Consider the following 19753-nt stretch of genomic DNA (forward strand, 5'->3'; position numbering starts at 1 on the left):
GGACTATGGTGAATAAGAGTGGCAAGAGGGACATCTTGGTTTTGTTCCCGGTATTAAGGGAAAGATTTAAATATTTCACTTTTAAATTTACTGTTAGCTGTAGGTTTTTTGTAGATGCTCTTTAGCAAGTTGAGGCAAACTTTGCCTTTATTCCTATTCTGCTGAGGTTTGATCATGGGTGGGTACCGGATTTTGTTAAATGTTTTCTGGATCATTTACTATGATAATATGATTTTTCTTCTTTAAACTGTTGATATGGTGGAGACTTTTGAATGATGGACCAATATTTCATACTTGGAATAAATTCCACTTGGTAATGTTATCTAATTTTTTCTATACATTATTGGATTTGAGTTGCTAATATTTTGTTGAGGATTTTTGCATTTATGTTCATGGAGAGTTATTGGTTTGTAGTTTTCTTTAGTTTTTTTAAATACTGTCTTCATCAGTCTTTGGTATCAAGGTAATGCTGGCCTAATACAATGAAATGGGAAGTGTTTTTTCTCTTCTGTTTACTTTCTATTTTCTATTTAGCATTCATTTTTCTTTAAATGATTGTTGAAATTTTTTTCATGAAACCATTTGTACTTGGAGATTCAATCCTTATAAAACAATTACGATGACCTATTTCACCTTAGTTTACTAGTTTATGGTTAGCATAGAATTGGATCATTTTTTCTAAATTGTCAGAGTTATCCGTTTGAAGTTGTTTGTAGCTTTCCCTTATTACGCCTTAATGGCTGCAGGATCTGGTAAAATATCCCTTGTTTTATTAATGATATTGATATTGGTCTTTTTCTCCCTCACTTTAAAATTTCATTGTTGTGAATTTCAGAGAGTGTTATTTCAGTCATCAATATAATTTCTAAAACGAATGAGGTAAAAAAAATTTGTTAAAAATTTTTTTTTAATTTTTATTTATTTTTGAGAGAGAAAGAGAGAGACAGAGCATGAGCGGAGGAGGGGCAGAGAGAGAGAAGGAGACACAGAATCCGAAACAGGCTCCGGGCTCCGAGCTGTCAGCACAGAGCCGACTCACAAACCATGGGATCATGACCTGAGCCGAAGTCAGTCACTTAACTGAGCCACCCAGGCACCCCACCATTTATCATTTTGCTTTAAAAATTTTTTTTTAAACATTTATTTATTATTGAGAGACAGAGAAAGACAGAGCATGAACGGGGGAGGGGCAGAGAGAGGGAGACACAGAATCCGAAGCAGGCTCCAGGCTCTGAGCTTTCAGTGCAGGGCTCACTCCCAAACCGTGAGATCATGACCTGAGCCAAAGTCGGATGCCTAACCGACTGAGCCACACAGGTGCCCCCCCCCCCCCCCCCCATTTATCATTTTAAAAGTCATTGCTTGGAAATTTAGAAGATTCACCTTTTGCACTGCTGGTGGAAATGCAAACTGGTACAGCCACTCTGGAAAATAGTATGGAGGCTCCTCAAAAAACTAAAAATAGAACTACCCTATGACCCAGCAGTTGCACTCCTAGGCATTTATCCAGGGGATACAGGGGTGCTGTTTCAAAGGGGCACATGCTCCCCACGGCTTATAGCGGTGCTATCAACAATAGCCAAAGTATGGAAAGAGCCCAAATGTCCATTGACTGATGAATGGATAAAGAAGATGTGGTATATATATATATATATATATATATATACAATGGAGTATTACTCAGCGATCGAAAAGAATAAAGTTTTGCCGTTTGCAACAATGTGGATGGAGCTAGAGTGTATTTTGCTAAGCAAAATTAGTCAGAGAAGGACAAGTCATATGACTTCACTCATATGTGGAATTTAAGATACAAAACAGATGAACATAAGGGAAGGGAAACAAAGATAATATGAAAACAGGGAGGGGAACAAAGCAAGAGACTCTTAAAAACAGAGAACAAATTGAAGGTTGCTGGAGAGGTTGTGGGTGGAGGGACGGCTAAACGGGCAGGAGGCATTAAGGAAGACACTTGTTGGGATGAGCACTGGATGTTATATGTAGGGGATGAATCAGTGGATTCTACTCCTAAAATCATTATTGCACTATATGCTAACTCACTTGGATGTAAATTAAAAAAAAAAAAAAAAAAGAATTAAAAAAAAAAAAAAAAAAGGAAGAGTCAGATGTCATCAAGGTAAAGCGACCTGATTGGTCAAGGTGCAGACTGACTACCAGTAGGTTCCAGTCCTAGTCAGGTCCCGACCAAGTAGTCAATTCTAAGCTTCCTTTTTTTGTCTTCTGTAAGGTGAGCACTTTGACCTAAGTGAACTTGGGGGTCTCTCTCAGCTCTCGTGTGTGTAAGCTGAAACCCATCCATTTTACATGCAGTTGAGTGAGGGTGTCAGGCCAGTTTCTTCCACACCCCACCAATGTCTCCCAGAATTGAGGCAATTGGGTTTGGGGACGACAGGACCTAGAGACCAGCTCTGGTGCGTCTGCTTGTACCACAACACGATTTGGTCATTTGTTCACTAATGATGTATTCTGTCATTTGGTTCATCATTACTAATTAATCTAGCGTGTTTTGTGTGCTTGCCCTGGGCGGGTTTCGTCCTCGCTTCTGTAAGAGTAAAATGAGACCAGTTCTACCCTACGTGGCTCCGCCACTCAGTTGGCAGAGTATCTGCCACTAAACGCACATTCAGCGAAATGAAGAAGTAATTTGAGAGGCCGAGACACAGAGTGTGCTTAGACTCCGTGTACAAGGTAGCAACGCTGATGCTCCATGAAGCTACCTGAAAAATCTGGGACCGTTGTTTAAACACAATCAATCTTAAAGCCTTAGGACCCTTTGCCACCCGCCCCCCCCCCCCCCAACAAGCTCTGGCGATTCTGCAAGCTTTTGTCCTTTAATACATTGATCAGACGTGAACTACAAATGTTATCACCTCGTAGTTCTTCATCGTGCTGTGTAATTGGAAGAAGCAATTCTAGTTGGCCTCTTCCTGTGAAGCAGCGAGTTAGTCAACAGAACGGTCTTCTGACATTGCTCCCCTCCCCTCCCCACCCCTCTCCTCCCCTCCCCTCCCCTCCCCTCCCCAAATGAGACTGTTTTGTATACACAAGCTTCAGATAACAGCAGCATATAATATTCACCACTTCCTGCTCTCAGCATTTCACTGGTTGAAAATCTAAAAATAACAGTATGACTGCACCATAACTCCTAGCTGTCAACCTGGGTCCTCTCTGGGTAAGGCTTTGTGCAGCTGAACTTCGCCTCCCCGTCCCAGGAATACAAGCACCGTGGAATGCAGCCCCCCAGGGGCATGCCAGTGGAGAGAGTGGTGCCAGGTCAGGCTGGGGGGTGGTGGTGGTGGTGATTTTTTGGGGGACTGAGAAAGTCAGGAGGCACACCAGCCTGTAAGTTCTTAAATTCAGGGCCTGTGGCCGTCAGAAGAGGGGTTGAACAGAGTTCACAGATACATCAGATATTTCTAGTTTGGGCACCATGGATGTTCCCTTTCACTTCAGATTCAATCACCCACCACTCCGGCCAAGGCTTAGGCAGAGAGGCAGCGAGGTGGGAACTACAGTTCCAAGATGGAAGCTTCAGTGCCCATAGATGCGAGAGAGATACTCCCTGGGATAAAGGGGAATTAGCAGCAGACGTCAGGCAGCTACAGAAGAAAGCACTCCTCTTTATAATCGACGAAGATGCTGCACTGAAAAATCTGAATTACTGACAGAAACTCAGAATTTCCTGTAACTAAGTAAAAAGGGCTTCTCTATTACTATTTTTACTATTTTTTGAAGTTCATTTATTTTGAGAGCGAGTGAGAGAACCAGCGGGGGAGGGACAGAGAGAGAGGGAGACAGAGGATTTCAAGCAGGCTCTATGCTGATAGAAGAGAGCACGAAGCTCGAACTCACCTTGAGAACTTGACCTGAGCTGAGGTTGGATGCCTAACCGACTGAGCCACCCAGGTGCCCCTCTATTTTTATTATATACTTATTTTCGTAACAAGAGCATCAGGAGCCTTCTGAAACAAGGGTGGAGGAACGTTTGCAAAACCTGGATGTCTCAATAGGGTCCATCCAAGCCAGCTCACCACTTGCCACACAGTCACTGAAGGACACATCCCTGGTGACAGCTGCTTTGTGGTTTTCTCTGCCAGTCGCAGCATGCTAAGCACAGTGCCTGGCTCATGGCAGGCCCTCCATAAATATCGGTTGAGTATCCACGTATGCCTAGTGAGGAAGGCTTAGAAATGAAGGCTGGGAACCACCACCTGCCACTCCTCTGTCGCTTACGGTCATGTTTGCCAACTAAACATGCTTTACACAATGAGATCAGCTGATCATTGACTCCACTCCTAAAATTCCAAACTAAAGGATATGATAGCAGAAAACTGAACTGACTGCACCCCCCTAGTAACCTCTGCTGAATGGACAGAGCGTGAAAGCCGCGTGCCTTCATAAGGCCTATGATTGTTTTGTGAGTCAGTTATACTTTGCACTTGCTTGGAGCCAAACATGATGGGGAAGGGAGGCAAAACAAAATACCTGCTGTTCTTCAGTAACTTTTATGTTGTTTGGTCTTTTTGACTTATCTATCGCTGAGTAGCAAAACTTCAAATAACCATTTTATTTGCTCATGATTGTATGGGGTCAGAACTTCAAAACCGGGCACAGAGGGGATGGGTTGTCTTTCCTGCATGGCGTCTGCTGGGACTGGAAACTCCAGGATGACCGCTCACTCACATGTCTGGTGCCTCTGCGAGGCTGTCGGAAGTGGCTTGGGAGGCTGGCTGCGGTGGCTCAGCTGGGGTCAGGGTCTGGGCCTCGGATTTTGCTGTTGACTGGGTTCTTTGACTCTCCTCTGCTGTTTCTGGGACTTTTTTCTCCGCTTGATCCCTCCGTGTGGCCTTCTCACATTGTCCCTCAAGCATGGTACTGGGACTTAATGGTGGCTAAAGACTCCCCACGGCACAGTGGCCAAAACTAGTGGGTCTTCTTAAGGCTTATGTCCAGGACAGGCATCGCATTGCTATTTAAAACAAACACACACACACAATGAATAGACTTTTTCATAGAGCAGTTTTAGTTTTACCGAAAAATTGTTCAGAAAGTAGAGAGGGTTCTCTCTGTACCCTCCATAGTATTCCCTGTTGTCAACTTGGATTAGTGTGGTTATATTCGATGGATGGATCTCGATACATTATTATTAACTGAAGTCCATAGTTTACCTTAGAGTTCACTCTATGTTATACGGTTCTTGGGGCTTTGGCAAATGCATAATGTCACATATCAACCATTACAATATCTATAGAAAATTTTCCTGCCCTAAAACTTCTGTTCTCCACATATTTATCCCTGCCTACTCCCTGCAAACTGCTTATCTTTTCAGTCTCTACAGTTTTGCCTTTTCCACAATGCCATGTACTTGGAATCAAACAGTATTTAACCTTTTCATGTTGGATTTTTTTCACTTAATCGTATGCATTTAAGATCCCCCCGTGTCTCTGCATGGCTTGATAGTTCATTTCTCTTTAGTGCCAAGTGATATTCCATTGTATGAAGGTACCACAGTTTGTTCATCCACTCAGCTACTGAAGGGCATCTTTGCTGCTCCACTGTTTGACAATTGTGAAGAAAGCTTCTATAAACATTTGTGTGTAGGTGTTTACGTGGACATAAGTGTTCACCTCATTTGGGTAAATACCTAGGAGCATGATTACTGCATCACGTGGTAGAACTATATTTAGCTTTGTTAAGAAACTCCCAAACTTTCTTCCAAAATGGCAGCACCATTTCGCATTTCCAGCGGGTGAGAGCCCTTGTTGTGCCACATCTTCACCAGCCTTGGGGGTTTTCAGTGCTTTTGATTTTGGCCATTCTGCTAGATGTGTGGGGCTATCTCACTGTCGCCTCAATTTGCAATTCGCTAATGGCAAATAATGTTGAGTACCTTTTTGTGTTTGTCACCTGCATATCTCCTTTGGTGATGTCTGTTCAGATCTTTTGCCCCCTTTTTAATTACGTGGCTTATGTTTCTGATAGTTGAGTTTTGAGTTCTTTGTATATTTTGAATACAAGTCCTTTATCAGATGTGTGTTTTGTAAATATTTTCTCCTGGTCGGTAGGATTATCTTCTCATTCTCTTCACAGTATCTTTTGCAGTGCAGAAGTTTTACATTTTAACGAAGCCCGACTTACCAAATGTGTTGCTGGGAGAATGCTTTTGATATTGTATCCAAAAACTGTGTTGTTACCTAACCCAAGGTCACCTAGATTGTTTTCCGTATTGTGTTGTAGAAGTTTTATAGCTTTGATTTTGCATTTAGGTTTGTAACCAGTTTTGAGTTAAGTTTTACGAGCAGTGTAAAGTTACTGTCTAAATTCATTTTTAAAGATGATTGTCCAGTTATTCCAGCATCATTTGTGGAAAAGACTATTCTTTCTCCACTAAATTGCTTTTGCTACCTTTGTCAAGGTCAGTTGTTTTTATTTGCATGGGTCCATTTCTGGCTCTCTATTATGTTCCATTGATATATTTGTCTATTCTTTCACCAGGAGTACCTTGTTTTAGTTCCTGTAGCTTTATAGTAAGTTTTGAGGTCAGGTAATATCAGTTCCCTACCCAAGAAGACTTTGTTTTTCTTTTTCAGTATTGTGTTGGGAATATGTCAGAACTAGTAGGTAAATAAGTGCTGGAGAGCTAATGCACAGCCCAGTGATTATAGTTAACAATACTGTATTATACACTTCAAAGCTGCTAAGAGATGAGATCTTAATTGTTCCCACTACAAAAAAAAAAAATAATTATAGGACATGGTAGAAGTATTACTTTAGCTACAGCTACAGTGGTAATCATATTGTAATATATAAATATATCAAATCAACATGTTGCACACCTTAAACTTACCCAATGTTATATGTCAATTTTGTTTCAATTTAAAAAATAGGATAACCTTCCCATAGCTATATTCTTATCCTAAACAAATATCGTGTTGGTTATTCTGGATCTTTCGCCTGTCTACTTAAACTTTCGAGTCAGCTTGCAGAAGTCTACCAAGTCACTTGCTGGGATTTTGATTGGGAACGTTTTGAATCTGTAGGTGAAGGTGGGAAGAACTGACATCTTAGCAGTATTGAGTCTTCTTATCTATGAACATGGAATATCTCTCCATTTATTTATATCTTTGATTTCTTTCATGAGACTTTTGTAATTTTCCTCATATAGGTCTTATAATATTTTGTTAGATTTACATCTGAGTATTTCATTTTGGGCGTGCTAATGTAAATGGTGCTTTGTTTTTAGTTTCAAATTCCAGTTGCTCAGTTGGTTGAGCGTCCGACTTCGGCTCAGGTCACGATCTCGCGGTTCGTGAGTTCGAGCCCCGCGTCGGGCTCTGGGCTGATGGCTCAGAGCCTGGAGCCTGCTTCCGATTCTGTGTCTCACTCTCTCTCTGCCCCTCCCCTGTTCATGCTCTGTCTCTCTCTGTCCCAAAAATAAATAAACGTTAAAAAAAAAATTAAAAAAAAAATTCCAATTGTTCATTGCTAGTCTATAGGAAAGAAGGAATTGACTTTTATATATTAACCAAAACAAAATTTTTGACACATTCTAATGTTTAAAGCAAGTCACAGAGGGAGGGACCACAGAAGGTATAACTATTGAGAGTTTCATTGAGGGCCATCAATGTAAGAGATCACATTGGAGAAGTAATTTATACACATGAACTATTAGAGAACCACAAGAACCTCCTTCCATTCATGCCCTAACTTGTATGATACTGATGAAGTCCTACAAGAAATATTTGAAGTCAGTGTCTAGTGTGGGCAATGGGAGGCTTTGTGGTTGAGACCCCGACAGACTGGTACCAGTGCCCAAACCCTCTCCAAGTGCAAGGGACTAGGATTTGCAGTGTATGTCCTAGGTGCTTCTTGACTGTTCCAGGGTCACTAAGGTTTGGTGACTTTCTCCTGGTTTGTAAATTATGTCTGAAAGAGTATTATTTTAAATACTAATTCTAAGCCTAACAGCCTTTTAAACTAATTATTTTAAAGAGGAAGAAGAAATACGAATTATCATTCTATTCTGTTATAAGATGTATTATATAGATAACCGAGATTGTGTAGTATTGGCAAAGGGATAGTCACAATGATCAATGGAATAAGAACTGAGAATCCACAAGAAGATTCACACTAGTATGCCCAGTAGATTCTTGACAAGGGTTCAAAAACTATTCAGTGGAAAAAGGAGCATTTTCAACAAATGATGTTGGGGAAATTGGACAGCCATAGACCCTCCCCTCCAAAAAAATGAAAGAAAAAAGAATCTTAAATTTCACACGAGTGAAAATCATATGGAATTTGTCTTTCTCTAACTGATTTATTTCACTTAGCATGATACCCAACTCATGTTGTTGCAAATTTAAGAAACAAAACAAATGAACATGGTGTGTGTGTGGGGGGGGGGCGATGGGGGGAACAGAGAGGAACCAAGAAACAGACACTTAACTATAGAGAACAAACTGATGGTTACCAGAGGGGAGGTGGGTCCGGGATGAGGGAAATAGAGGATTAAGGAGGGCACTTGTGATAGTGCTGGGTATCATATGAAGTGCTGAATCACTAAATTCTATACCTGAAACTAATATTACACTGTATCTTAACTTGCTGGAATTTAAATAAAAATTTGGAAGAAAAAAAAAAGAAAAAAGAAAGAAAATCTTGACCTAAACCTCATACAAAAATTAATTCAAAATTAACTTTTATTCGTTAAAAAACATTTTTTTTAAGGTTTATTCATTTTTCAGAGACAGACAGAGATAGAGCATGAGAGGGGGAGGGGCAGAGAGAGAGGGAGACACAGAATCCGAAACAGGCTCCAGGCTCTGAGCCATCAGCCCAGAGCCCGACGCGGGGCTCGAACCCACGGACCGTGAGATCGTGACCTGAGCCGAAGTCGGACGCTCAACTGACCGAGCCACCCAGGCGCCCCTCAGAATTAACCTTTAAATGTAAAATGTAAAACTATAAAAATTTTTGGAAAAAAGAAAATATTGGGAAAATATTGGGAAAAGAAAATATTGGGAAAAAATATTAAGGAAATGTTGGGAAAACAAATTAGATTATCTAATTTAAAATAGAACACTATTATTACTGTATCATTTACATATAGTGAAGTGTTAAAATCAGTCAGTTTACTCACTAATGCCTGCACCGAGGTGTATGCCCCTTCCCAGTTAACCCTGCCCCAAGAGGAACAACCGCTGTTTTGATTTTTTTTTTTTTTAAATCGTATGTACTTACCGGATGCCTGCGTAGTTTTTTTTGTTCCCCTCGTCTGACTTCTTTCACTCAGCATTAATGCTTTTCACATTGACTCAGTGTTATTGTATGTGTTGGTAACTTGTTTCTTCTCAATGCTTTGTAGTTTTCCAGTATATGGACGTGTCATAGTTTGTTTATATTTTCTCTTGTCGGACATCTAGTGTTCAGCTCTTGTGTTTGAAGCCACTGTCAACATTCTCGTACAAGGCTAGGGGTGGAAATGCGTTTTCATTTCTCTTGGATAAATACTTTGAAGAGGAACTGTTAGATCACAGGGTAGGTGCACGTTTAACTTTTGAAGAACCTGGCCCTTTTCCCCAAGTGGCTGTCCGATTTTACATCCCCGCCAGCAGGTGTGCGAGAGTTCTCTTTGCTCCAGTTCCTCGTCAACCTTTGGTATGGTCGGCCTTTTTTATGTACTCATTCTAGCGACTATGAAATGTTACGTCTTTTGTTTTAGTTTGCATTTCTCTGATGACTAATGATGTTGAGCACTTTGTTCTGTGCTTGTTGGCCATTCATACATATTCTTCGGTGAAGTGTGTGTGCAAATATTTGACCATTTATTTGTCTTCAACTTTTTTGGTTGTAGGTGTTTGTGTGTTCTAAGTACCTATCCTTTTTCAGGTGTATGTGTTGTCAGTATTTTCCCCCGATCTGTGACTTGCCTAGTTTCTTACCAGGGTCTTTTGATGAGACTTGTAAGAGTTTTTGAGAGACCAGTTTTTTTTGTTTTTTTTTTTTTAGTTTTTTCAGTTTTTTTGTTTGTTTTAGGTAGTGAATTCCTCTTGACTTACCTGAAGAATACCGCAAGTATACGGACTAAAGTATGGAGACCTATCGAGGGCTGAAGGGCCCACCTTTCTAGTACTTGGAGTTGCTTGTTGTAGTTGAAAGGCTCTTTCTGTGCCTCGTGGAAAATAAAACAGTAGCATTGTTGATTATTTTTCTTGGGTCGGTGCCTCACACTCTTTCCATTTTGTTGCAGCCAGGTCTTTGTCGAGAGCTAGGGAAGTGCCCTGAGTGTTGTTCTCCAAACTCTTGGTTTTCACGTGACTTGACTTCTTTTGAAAGAGTAGCTTTATGTCTGGGAAAGTAGGAGTTCTAGTTTCACTGGAAAGTCCTGTTTTTTGTAAATGTTCCATCAGAAAACTGAAATGTTTGCAAAAAAAAAAAAAAATAGATGGAGATTGGCTGGGTGATTACATTCCAAGGGTCTGGGAGTGTACAAACCGCAGCAAAATGTACCTGTTAGCACATCACTCTCACCTTGTGTCATGAATCGTGTGGTTCCAGCCCCAAGTGACAGTCAATGAAGTCTTTTAGGTCTTATCAGGCCCTTCTTCACTTTTCCCAACCTTCACGTCTTGCCCCATCTCCGTGTGAAACACATCCCTTTCCCCTCCTGTCAATAAAGAGATGAGCAGTTCAGTTTAACAAATGGTGATTGAGTGCTTACTGAATGTCAGGCATTTGGCAAAAATGTGGTCTCTGTCCATAAGGAATTAACAATTTGGACAAAACTTTTAACTCTCATATATGCAAAATTTTTTTAATGTTTTTATTTATTTTTGAAGGAGAGAGAGAGAGACAGAGCATGAGTGGGAGAGGAGCAGAGAGAGAGGGAGACACAGAATGCGAAGCAGGCTCCAGGCTCTGAGCTGTCAGCACAGAACCCGACGTGGGGCTTGAACTCACAGACTGTGAGATCATGACCTGAGCTGAAGTCGGACACTCAACCGACTGAGCCACTCAGGTGCCCCTCATATATGCAAATTTGTTTAAATGTGTATCTATTTTTTTCTGCTCTACTTTTTTGTTTGGGAAGGACCATCTGTCATTTTGGGTAAAGTTGGTTCTTCCATCCGCATAGCATCTTGCCACATTATATCTCTTTGGGTGGTTTTACTCATCAATTTTTCTCTCTTTTCTCTTAACAATAGCCGCTTGTCCATTTTGTTTTTCTTTTCTTCAGTACATAGATTTGGTACCCAAATCTGCATCAAGCTGCCTTGTGGACCTTTCCTAATTCTGTGTCTAGGTCAAATAAATGTCCATTAAATATATATATTTACTATAGTCTCTCAGGAAAATGTCAAAGAAGTGGTGTTGCCAGATAAAATACAGAACACCCAGTTAAATTTGAATTTTAGATAAATAATGCTTTTTTTAGTGGAAACGTGCTGTATATAGTATAAATTTGTTTCATACAATATTTGGGATATACTTCTGTAAAATTATTCCTATAACTGGGCATCCTGTAGTTTTACTTGCTAAATTTGGCTACCCTACAAAGGGGGATGACATAATGCAAATGAAAATTCCAGAAGTCATAATAAATGGTTACAAATGAAAAAAAAATTAAATGGAAAAAAAAGAAAATTCCAGAAGTCAAATTCTCCATCCCTTTCTATCTCCCACATAGAGTAGGTGCTCCTGAATTCCTCCTCACCCTCTCTTCCATGCTAAGCTCCCAAGAACAACTTACTCAATAAAGTCACAGATAAAAGTTCTTCAACTTTGCTTCCTCTAGCGTTCTTATGTTACAACTTCCCTTCAAGGGTGTGTTCTTTTCTAATATGTTCTGCAATGGATTACAGCCTACATTCTTCCTTTAGAACACCATTAAAGCAATTTCTGTTAAGATTACTTATGCCCTCTTGGTTGCCTCCAGGTTCTTTCTTAAAATTTTTCTCTAACTTCTTGTTTGTTTTTTTTTTAAATTTTCTTAATGTTCATTTATTTTTGAGGGACAGAGAGAGACAGAGCGTGAGCAGGGGAGGGGCAGAGAGAGAGGGAGGCACAGAATCCGAAGCAGGCTCCAGGCTCCAAGCTGTCAGCATAGAGCCCGACGCAGGGCTTGAACTCACGAGCTGCGAGATCATGACCTGAGATGAAGTCAGACGCTCAACCGACTGAGCCACCCAGGCTCCCCAGATGTTTCTTTAACTCCTGATGGAGGCCATCATCAAGATGGTCTGCCCAAGAGGAGGGAATAGCTGGGGACAGAAATCCAGCCTGTACTCTGTCTCTAGCCCATGCTAACTGTCGTAGGCTATGAGGTCCAGTAAATAACACTCTTACCTCACCTGCGTCTTGAAAAATATTGAGAGAAAAGTGAAGAATTAGGGAGATGGAGAACAAAATATTTATGACAGGTCAGATAGGTTGAAAGACTGGATTAGGTATGAGGCAGCAATGGATTCTAATTATCATCCACAGGGACACCTGGGTGGCTTAGTGGGTTACGTGTCCAACTTCGACTCGGGTCATCACCTCACTGTTCATGATTTCGAGCCCCGCGTTGGACTCTGTGCCGACAGCTCAGAGCCTGGAGTCTGTTTTGGATTCTGCGTGTATCTGTCTCTGCCCCTCCCCCACTCGTGCTCACTCTCTCTCTTTCTCTCTCTCTCTCAAAAATAAATAAACAGTAAAAAAATTATTGTCCACAGAATTAGACAGATGTACAACCTAGTCATAGGAATTCCTGGACCCTCAATGTGGGGCACTGCCCCAGGAAGTACCTAGGGCAGGACGAAAAGACCAGAGTCTTTTGTGCACTTCCTTTGGGTAGCTAGCACCCACATAAGGAAACTGGCAGCTTTTCTCCCAAATCTGCCTACAGGTAAGGTCATGGCTTAGAGGGGTGGGACAGCTGTTCTGAGCCACTGGACATTCTGTCACCCACCTAATCTAGCTGCTTGGGAGGCTATGGGTTGTGCACATGCTTTCAATGCCTTCGTGCGTTGCAACCTGATAACATCTCCACTCACATGTTGCTTCCGGCTCCGCCGCTTTTCTGATGCCCTGGTGTGGGATGTGCACGCTTGACGTGCGTACAAGTACGACCCGAGTTAACGCCCACGGGGTCACTTTTGACCAGTGGGGATAAATGCTTCCCTCACTTTTCCTCTATGTGGACAGTTCTGAGATACATTTTATAAGGTTCCTTTGAAGGTCCATGGGATCAGGTATCGGTGGCCACCTTACAACAATCATCGTATTAGCTTTTTGCCTTTTCCTGGACCCCTTCTTTCTCTTCTATTCCCTGAGATCATTCCTGAATTAATTCCAGGCAAGCAAGACTTTGTCTAAGGCTCTGTTTTTGGGGAATCCAGGCTGGGACACTGGGGAAGGAGGAGTGGGTGAGAGAGTAAAGAGGGACAAAGAGTGTTATGTTAATGAGTATCCTTCCACCTGGAAGAAAAAAATCAAATGGAGTGCAAGAACTTGTTCTCTAGCGGAAAATAACAGGGGTTCCGTCTAGACCAAGGATGGAGAAGATCTTGGATCAGCTCAATCCTTAGATAGCAAGAAAGCTAAGCAAATCCGCCTTTTCCTTATTAGATCTGCAGGGAGATGAGACAAGCTGAAGAGGTGGAAGGTGAGTGCTAGCCATGGACACGAGGCTTCCAAGTGGATGGAAACCCCCAGGCAGAATGGGCTCATGACAGAAAACACTTGCCCTGGGCAAAAAAGACTGGACAGATCTAGGACTCTTTTTAGTTCCGTAGGGTTCGTTGTATACACTTGTTTCTATGAGAATCTTATGGGCCTGGTGGCTATTAGGGCCACAATTTTACATCTCACTCTTCTGGCTCTTAATGTCTTTTAGAATGGTTGAGTTTCGACTAGGGGAGAACATCCTGTTGAAAAGAAAAATCACTGGCCATAAAGGGCTTTCTCTTATTGCAAGCGCAGTGCAGTCTGCCATCATAGTTTAAGTGTGGACAGTGGTATTCCCCCGGAGAGGCTGGGCTCTGGATCACACGGGCAAGAATAGCCTCTGGGAAGCTAGGCTTGTCTCTTGGTGCTGATTCTCGACTACTGCACAGCCCCCCCTTTTTTTTTTGTCTCCAGCTTTGATCTCTACCCCTAATTTGTAATCTTTCTTGCATGGTGCTGAATCATACCTCTGAACTCAGTTTAGGTAGAGGTGGCTTGTTGTTCCTACCAAGCTTTTAAACTGAAACCACAGAGTAAGTCCTGCTTGAGCTCATTCTTATGTCCTTTATATGGGACAGGAATTACCTGCCAGCAGATTGCAGAAGCTTCGCACAAAAACATCTACTCCGCGCAACAGAGCTCAGAAAATCTCGGGATGAATGGGCCTCGGGCCAGGAAGCAGCCATCATGGCTGGAATCTTTCTGCCACAGCCGAGAGCTTTCTTTTTGAATTGCTCTGTGCCGTGCACACGGAAACAGCAGTCTTTGGAATTTTGAACACGGCCCTGCCCACTTGAATATGTTCCAGGTACTCCTTTTAGAAAGACAGCTTATTTTCTCGAATAGAGATTAGGCTTGCAAATGTTTCCTCCTTAGCAGGGCAGAAGGCGGGTAAGCACTGCACACTTGTCCAGAAAGCACTGGCCGTCCTGAGAGTCTCCTAGAGGCAAGGCAGCTCCGGGTGGCCTCTAGAGGGACTTCCTTCCCAGGGCTGTGCTTTCTGCCAGGCGGATGTGGAGTGAATCACTAAGGACCCAATGGAAAGGGAGGGGCAAAAAGTGAAGGCTTTATATTTCCTCGTCAGGGACACAGCTCCAGTCTCACCTGCCAAATTGTCCGCTTCACCCGGGAAAGCAGCAAAGGTAAAGAGAAGTATTTCTGTGCTTCAGTGTTTCAGCTGCGCTTGTTGCCAGACCCGAACAGATAAGAGCAGTAAAACAGGACGATTGGACAGGTGTGTAATGAGCCACACGAGGGCGAAGATTATTCTTTGAGCGTGCCTTTTGCCGATCCCTTGATGAGTACATTATCATGCTTGTTAATACATTAACGTGGATGGTGTGCATTTTTAAAATCCTGGAGGCAGGCTGACTTAATTTCCAACCTCTGATTTGTTTAGCAAAACAGAACTCTGTTGATACTTTCTACTTACCAATAACCCTTATCCAGAACGGAGCTGGTTACACATGGCCGTGGCCTCTGTGTAGCAAAACTCTTCTTGGTTCTTTAGAAGATCTTAACTGCACTGGACTGGCCTTATCAATAACTTGATGTCCTGGGAAGAATGCCTTCCAGTGCTGTGTCCTCTTTCAGTACTTTATTGCCAACATCCCCCTCTAAGACATGTCCTCTCTTCGCGTTTCCTGAATAGTTTTTTATTTTTTTCCTAGAAATCCCCCTTCTTAACCTAGAAGGGCTGCAGTTTCCGGCATCTTTTTCTTGGTTTTCTCCCACGGCAGCCTCCAGGTGACCTATTCCTTTTGCTTGGGAGGGGTTTTTTCAGTCTAAAAGCAGGCAGGACGATACACTACAAGGAATTTTCTGCAATTCCTTCCTTCTTTGGGAGCTCAATTCAAAGTCCTTCTACTTCTAGGGGCACGTCAGCTCTCCCTCATCTCCTGGGTGGAACCTTCTCTGGGGTCTGTGCATCTTTGGTAGGATTCTTTGTGCCTTGGGACTTCTGTCCCTCATGGCATCCTCTTTTCGGCAACTGACTGCATAATATTAATTAGACCAGAAACTGTAAACCGTTTATAATGTTGACTTCTCTAATATGTGTTGGTGATTGGGTGGTTGTGCAAGACACTGATAATTTCACCGGTAGATTTTCCCTGCCCTCAAAGAACGCTAAATCTAGTGAGGAAGTTACTCAGTTAACAAGAATCGGCGAATTCATCCACACATTTGTGTCTCAGTGTTTTCCAAAGACAATTACTCAGATGTAGGGGAAATTGTCAGTCAAGGTTACTGCATAAAATCTATTGAGTTTAAGATTAGTAGGGACACTCTGTTGTACTAAGAAGAGTGGGGCCTTGGAAAGTGAATGATGAAAATAGAGATCTTAAGAGCTAGGTTAACGATAGTGAAAACTCTATCTTGCAAATAGACATGCCAAATGCCAAAGTTCGTGAATTAATTAGAATTATGTATTCCCAGTAATTGTTGAAAAACCTAAGCCTAATGTTTCTCTTCTTGGTATTGTGAACCAAATGCTTGGAGAGCTAGAAGATCTCACTGTGAAGTGAGGCAAATAATACTATATTTAGTAACCATTCGTGAACAGATTAAGCCTATTAATGCCTTATATCTTGGATATAATTTTTCTGGTAAGGTGCTGTCCTTATCAATTAGGGATAATAGTCACAGTGCCACAAAAGTAAAATCATGTTACCTCAAATAAAAGCTTATCTGAATGTGTCCAGTGGCAAGTGGAATGAGCATAGGTTTCAGAAGACGTGGACTTGCATTCATGTCATGGCCACCCCACGTATGCCATGTGAATTTCTCAACCCCTCACCGCCTTGTCTGCAAAACTGGGGTAACCCGACCCATCCTGTACGACTTAAACTCTGAATAACGTATGCAGTGCTTGGCATGTACATGGAGCCTGTGATGCAGTCCTTTCCTTTGTGAAGAGATCTCACACAGGAGCATCGGGGGGTCTGTGTGAGGATGCCCATCGCAGCAGTGCTAGTGACGACGTGAGGAGGAGGCCGTCTGGGCGTCTGTCACTGGGGAATGGATTGGCAAAATGCAAAGGCACAAAAGCACAGTACTTGCAAGTAACAGATGATGTTTCCAGAGTGACACGGATGAGTCTTAAAAAAGTACTCGGTGAAAAAGAAATTACTTGGTATAAGCTCATTTATGAAAATGAAAAGCTACATAAAGAAACAAATATTTTTTAAGGACACATGTAGGTATAAGAATATGCTTTAAACGAATGATAAGTGTTGTCTATGGGGATGGAGGAGAAAGAAAATGAATTGGGTTGAAGTCAGTTAGCCAAGAAGAGAATTATGGCCCAATGATGGCTGTGCCAAGAACTGAGGGGTGTGATTACTTCTGCTTTCTATGCTTGTGGTTGAAAAAAGAGAAAGAAACCAACAGATTAGTAATATAAAAGTAGGTGGCTCATACAGGTGGTCTATCAGTATATTCCAGACTCTTTTGCTAGGCGCCCCCATAACTGTAGGGCTACTGTTCACTCTAATATGTAGGCAGGTTTTTAATAATGACAATATGATGATGAAGATGTAAGAAGAATAAATTTACATTCACTTATAAATCTGAAATCTGAAATTTCATTCTAGAACTTGATTCCATTAGCTAACCCCATTTACCGAAACGCAGAAGGCAGTGCCTCGGACGTGCCTCATTATTGGACCAAAACTGGTTTCATTATTAGGGTAGTGAAATAAAGAGCTTTCAAGCTCTATCCATGTCGCTCTGGAATAACAACAATAATATTGTTATTATTAGACCAGCTACAGAGAGCTGTATTAAAACTAACTTGAAGAACAGTATCCTTTTAAAGGCACATGCTAGTATTTTCATTAAATAAGATTAGCAAAACCTTTGTGTTATACCTTTAAAAAAAATTGTCCAAAGCAAAGAAAAATACAGTCCAGGCTTGTTATAATATAACTGCTAGGCTCTATTATACTATCTTGGGTGGTCTGATGATTTGAATACATAGCACTTAGTCCTTAATGATTATTTTAGGACAACCAGTTTTAATTACAGGGATGTGTCATCACCATTTTTGCCATATAAATTTGGTGGGTCATTATTTTGAAAGTCTACAAGCGACACGTTTCCTTTCAGCTGTCTCTGCCCGAGAAGCGCTGAGCTGTGCACCCTCCTCCCAGCCCCAGTTCTGAGGCATTCACCTTCAGCTTAGCTTCCTTTGGCTCTAAAGGCACAGAGAAGTATGTTTTAGTGAGAGGTATGACACGAATGCCTACATCAGTAGCCAACAGAGTCATGCCCCAGAGAACACACTTCCAGTGAGCTCAACTCAGATATGTACTGAAAACAAGGCAGGTTAGTAACTAAAATAAACATACCCGGGCGGAGGCCGTGGACTGGTCACCTGTCATAATAGCCTACAGAATATAGGCCTAGACTTGAATTCTACAAGAGTGCGAAGCTGTAATCTAGAAGATGAGAGGAAGAAGAACAAAGTAGTTGTAGATCGCTGGGGAACTAAATAAGGGAGAAAGATGTAGCTGTGCTAGAAATGTGTGAATGTGAGGCAGGTGGGCTAATGGGTCCTAGCGGACAAGGACGTAGGAAGAAATGCCTGGGGAGGCTGGGGTGCTTTTTGTTGCAAGTAACAGAAGACTCAACCAAAATGAGTTAAAATATAAGGAAACATCATCCTACATGATGAGAAATCCCAAGGTAGGACAGATCCAGGGTGGATTAATCCATCCACTTAATGGTGCATCAGCAAGGACTCAGGTTCTGTCCACCTTTCCTCTCCGACGTCTGGCTTATCCTCTTGGGCTGGCTACATCCCGGTCACACAGTCGCTGCTGTGATAGTAGTCACATGAAGACAAAACAAGAGGAAGAAGAGGGATGTCTTCCTCTTGTGAGTCTCTCTCTCTCTCTCTCTCTCTCTCTCTCTCTCTTTTTTTATCAGAGGGAAGCCTCTTCTAGAAGCCCAGCAATGACCTTTTGTCCTTATTGGCAAGAATCACGGCACCTTCTGATCGTTAAAATTTTATTTGTTTTCCCCCAAACTTGACTGAGCAATAACTGCCGAATATAATAGTATATATTTAAAAGGTACAATGTGATGATTTCATATTCATAAACACCGTGGAATGATTCCCAGGATCACATCCAACCCCTGACACAGTTAACTTTCTGTGTGTGTGCGCACGAATGCTTAAGATCTACTCTCAGCAACTTTCAACTAACTATATGATACTGTATTATTAACTAGAGTCACCATGCTGTACATTGGATCCTCAGAATATAACTCAAAGTTGGTACCCAATTAGTCACTGTTGCAGGAGACAGAATTACCTCACTTGGCTGAGGCCAGTCAAGGCTGGCCCCTGGGGTATGGAGATCCTGAAGCCTTCTCTGAAGTGCATGGTTACATGAAAGTGGATTCATGAAATCTGTGTCCTCTCAGCACAGAGGAAGGGAAGGGGAGGGGAGGGGAGGGAAAGGAAGAGGAAGGGAAGGGAAGGGAGGGAGGGAAGGGAAGGGGGAGGGAAGGGAAGGGGAAGGAAAGGAAAGGAAAGGAAAGGAAAGGAAAGGAAAGGAAAGGAAAGGAAAGGAAATGAAGGGATGAGCAGCAGGTAGTTAATGTTTTTACAGTGCTATCTGGGGAGAACTTGAAGGTATCTGGAAAGAGAAAAGTGTTCTCCTGTGAGGCTGTGAAGGTGTGCAGTCTAGTGGTAAAGCAACTTGTTTGGCTGAACTTGTGTAGCTAGAGAATTTCTCTGTACAAATTCCAGGATGAGGAGGATCTTGTAGCATGGACATTAAGAGCCTGAAGACCTAATTCCTTCTGTTCTTCTGCCGCAGAACAATTACTTTTAAATGTTCACAAATGAGAGTGAGACAGCTTTGAACCACTGGTTGAAAGGAACACTAAATCTTCTATTCATTAGTGATTTCTATTCATTAGTGACTTCTATTCATTAGTATGTAATTTTTCACGAAGCAGTGTGCTCAGACTCATAAATTCATGAAATTTAATAACCGAACTCTATGTATTACCTGTA

At 41.9% G+C, this 19753-nt stretch overlaps 1 protein-coding gene across 5 annotated transcripts in view; it reads left to right on the top strand.

Annotated features, from left to right (window-relative positions):
- Window positions 1-19753, top strand: part of SERPINB11 (serpin family B member 11) — a 77631-nt gene that overhangs the window by 36463 nt on the left and 21415 nt on the right. The window contains exon 1 of one of the 5 annotated variants that reach the window (XM_042910729.1): window positions 14798-14867. The exons of 2 other annotated variants lie outside the window; for them this stretch is intronic. Coding sequence is in view for 1 of the 3 variants with exons in the window: in XM_042910727.1 (XP_042766661.1) it covers window positions 18591-18603 (13 nt within the window). In the remaining 2 variants the exon portion in view is untranslated. Of the gene's footprint in view, window positions 1-14797; window positions 14960-18546; window positions 18604-19753 lie in introns of those variants that run through there. 2 more of the 5 variants (XM_042910728.1, XM_042910727.1) reach the window with 2 other exon arrangements.

Source organism: Panthera leo, chromosome D3, assembly GCF_018350215.1.
Source record: "Panthera leo isolate Ple1 chromosome D3, P.leo_Ple1_pat1.1, whole genome shotgun sequence".
Classification (NCBI taxonomy): Eukaryota; Metazoa; Chordata; class Mammalia; order Carnivora; family Felidae; genus Panthera; species Panthera leo.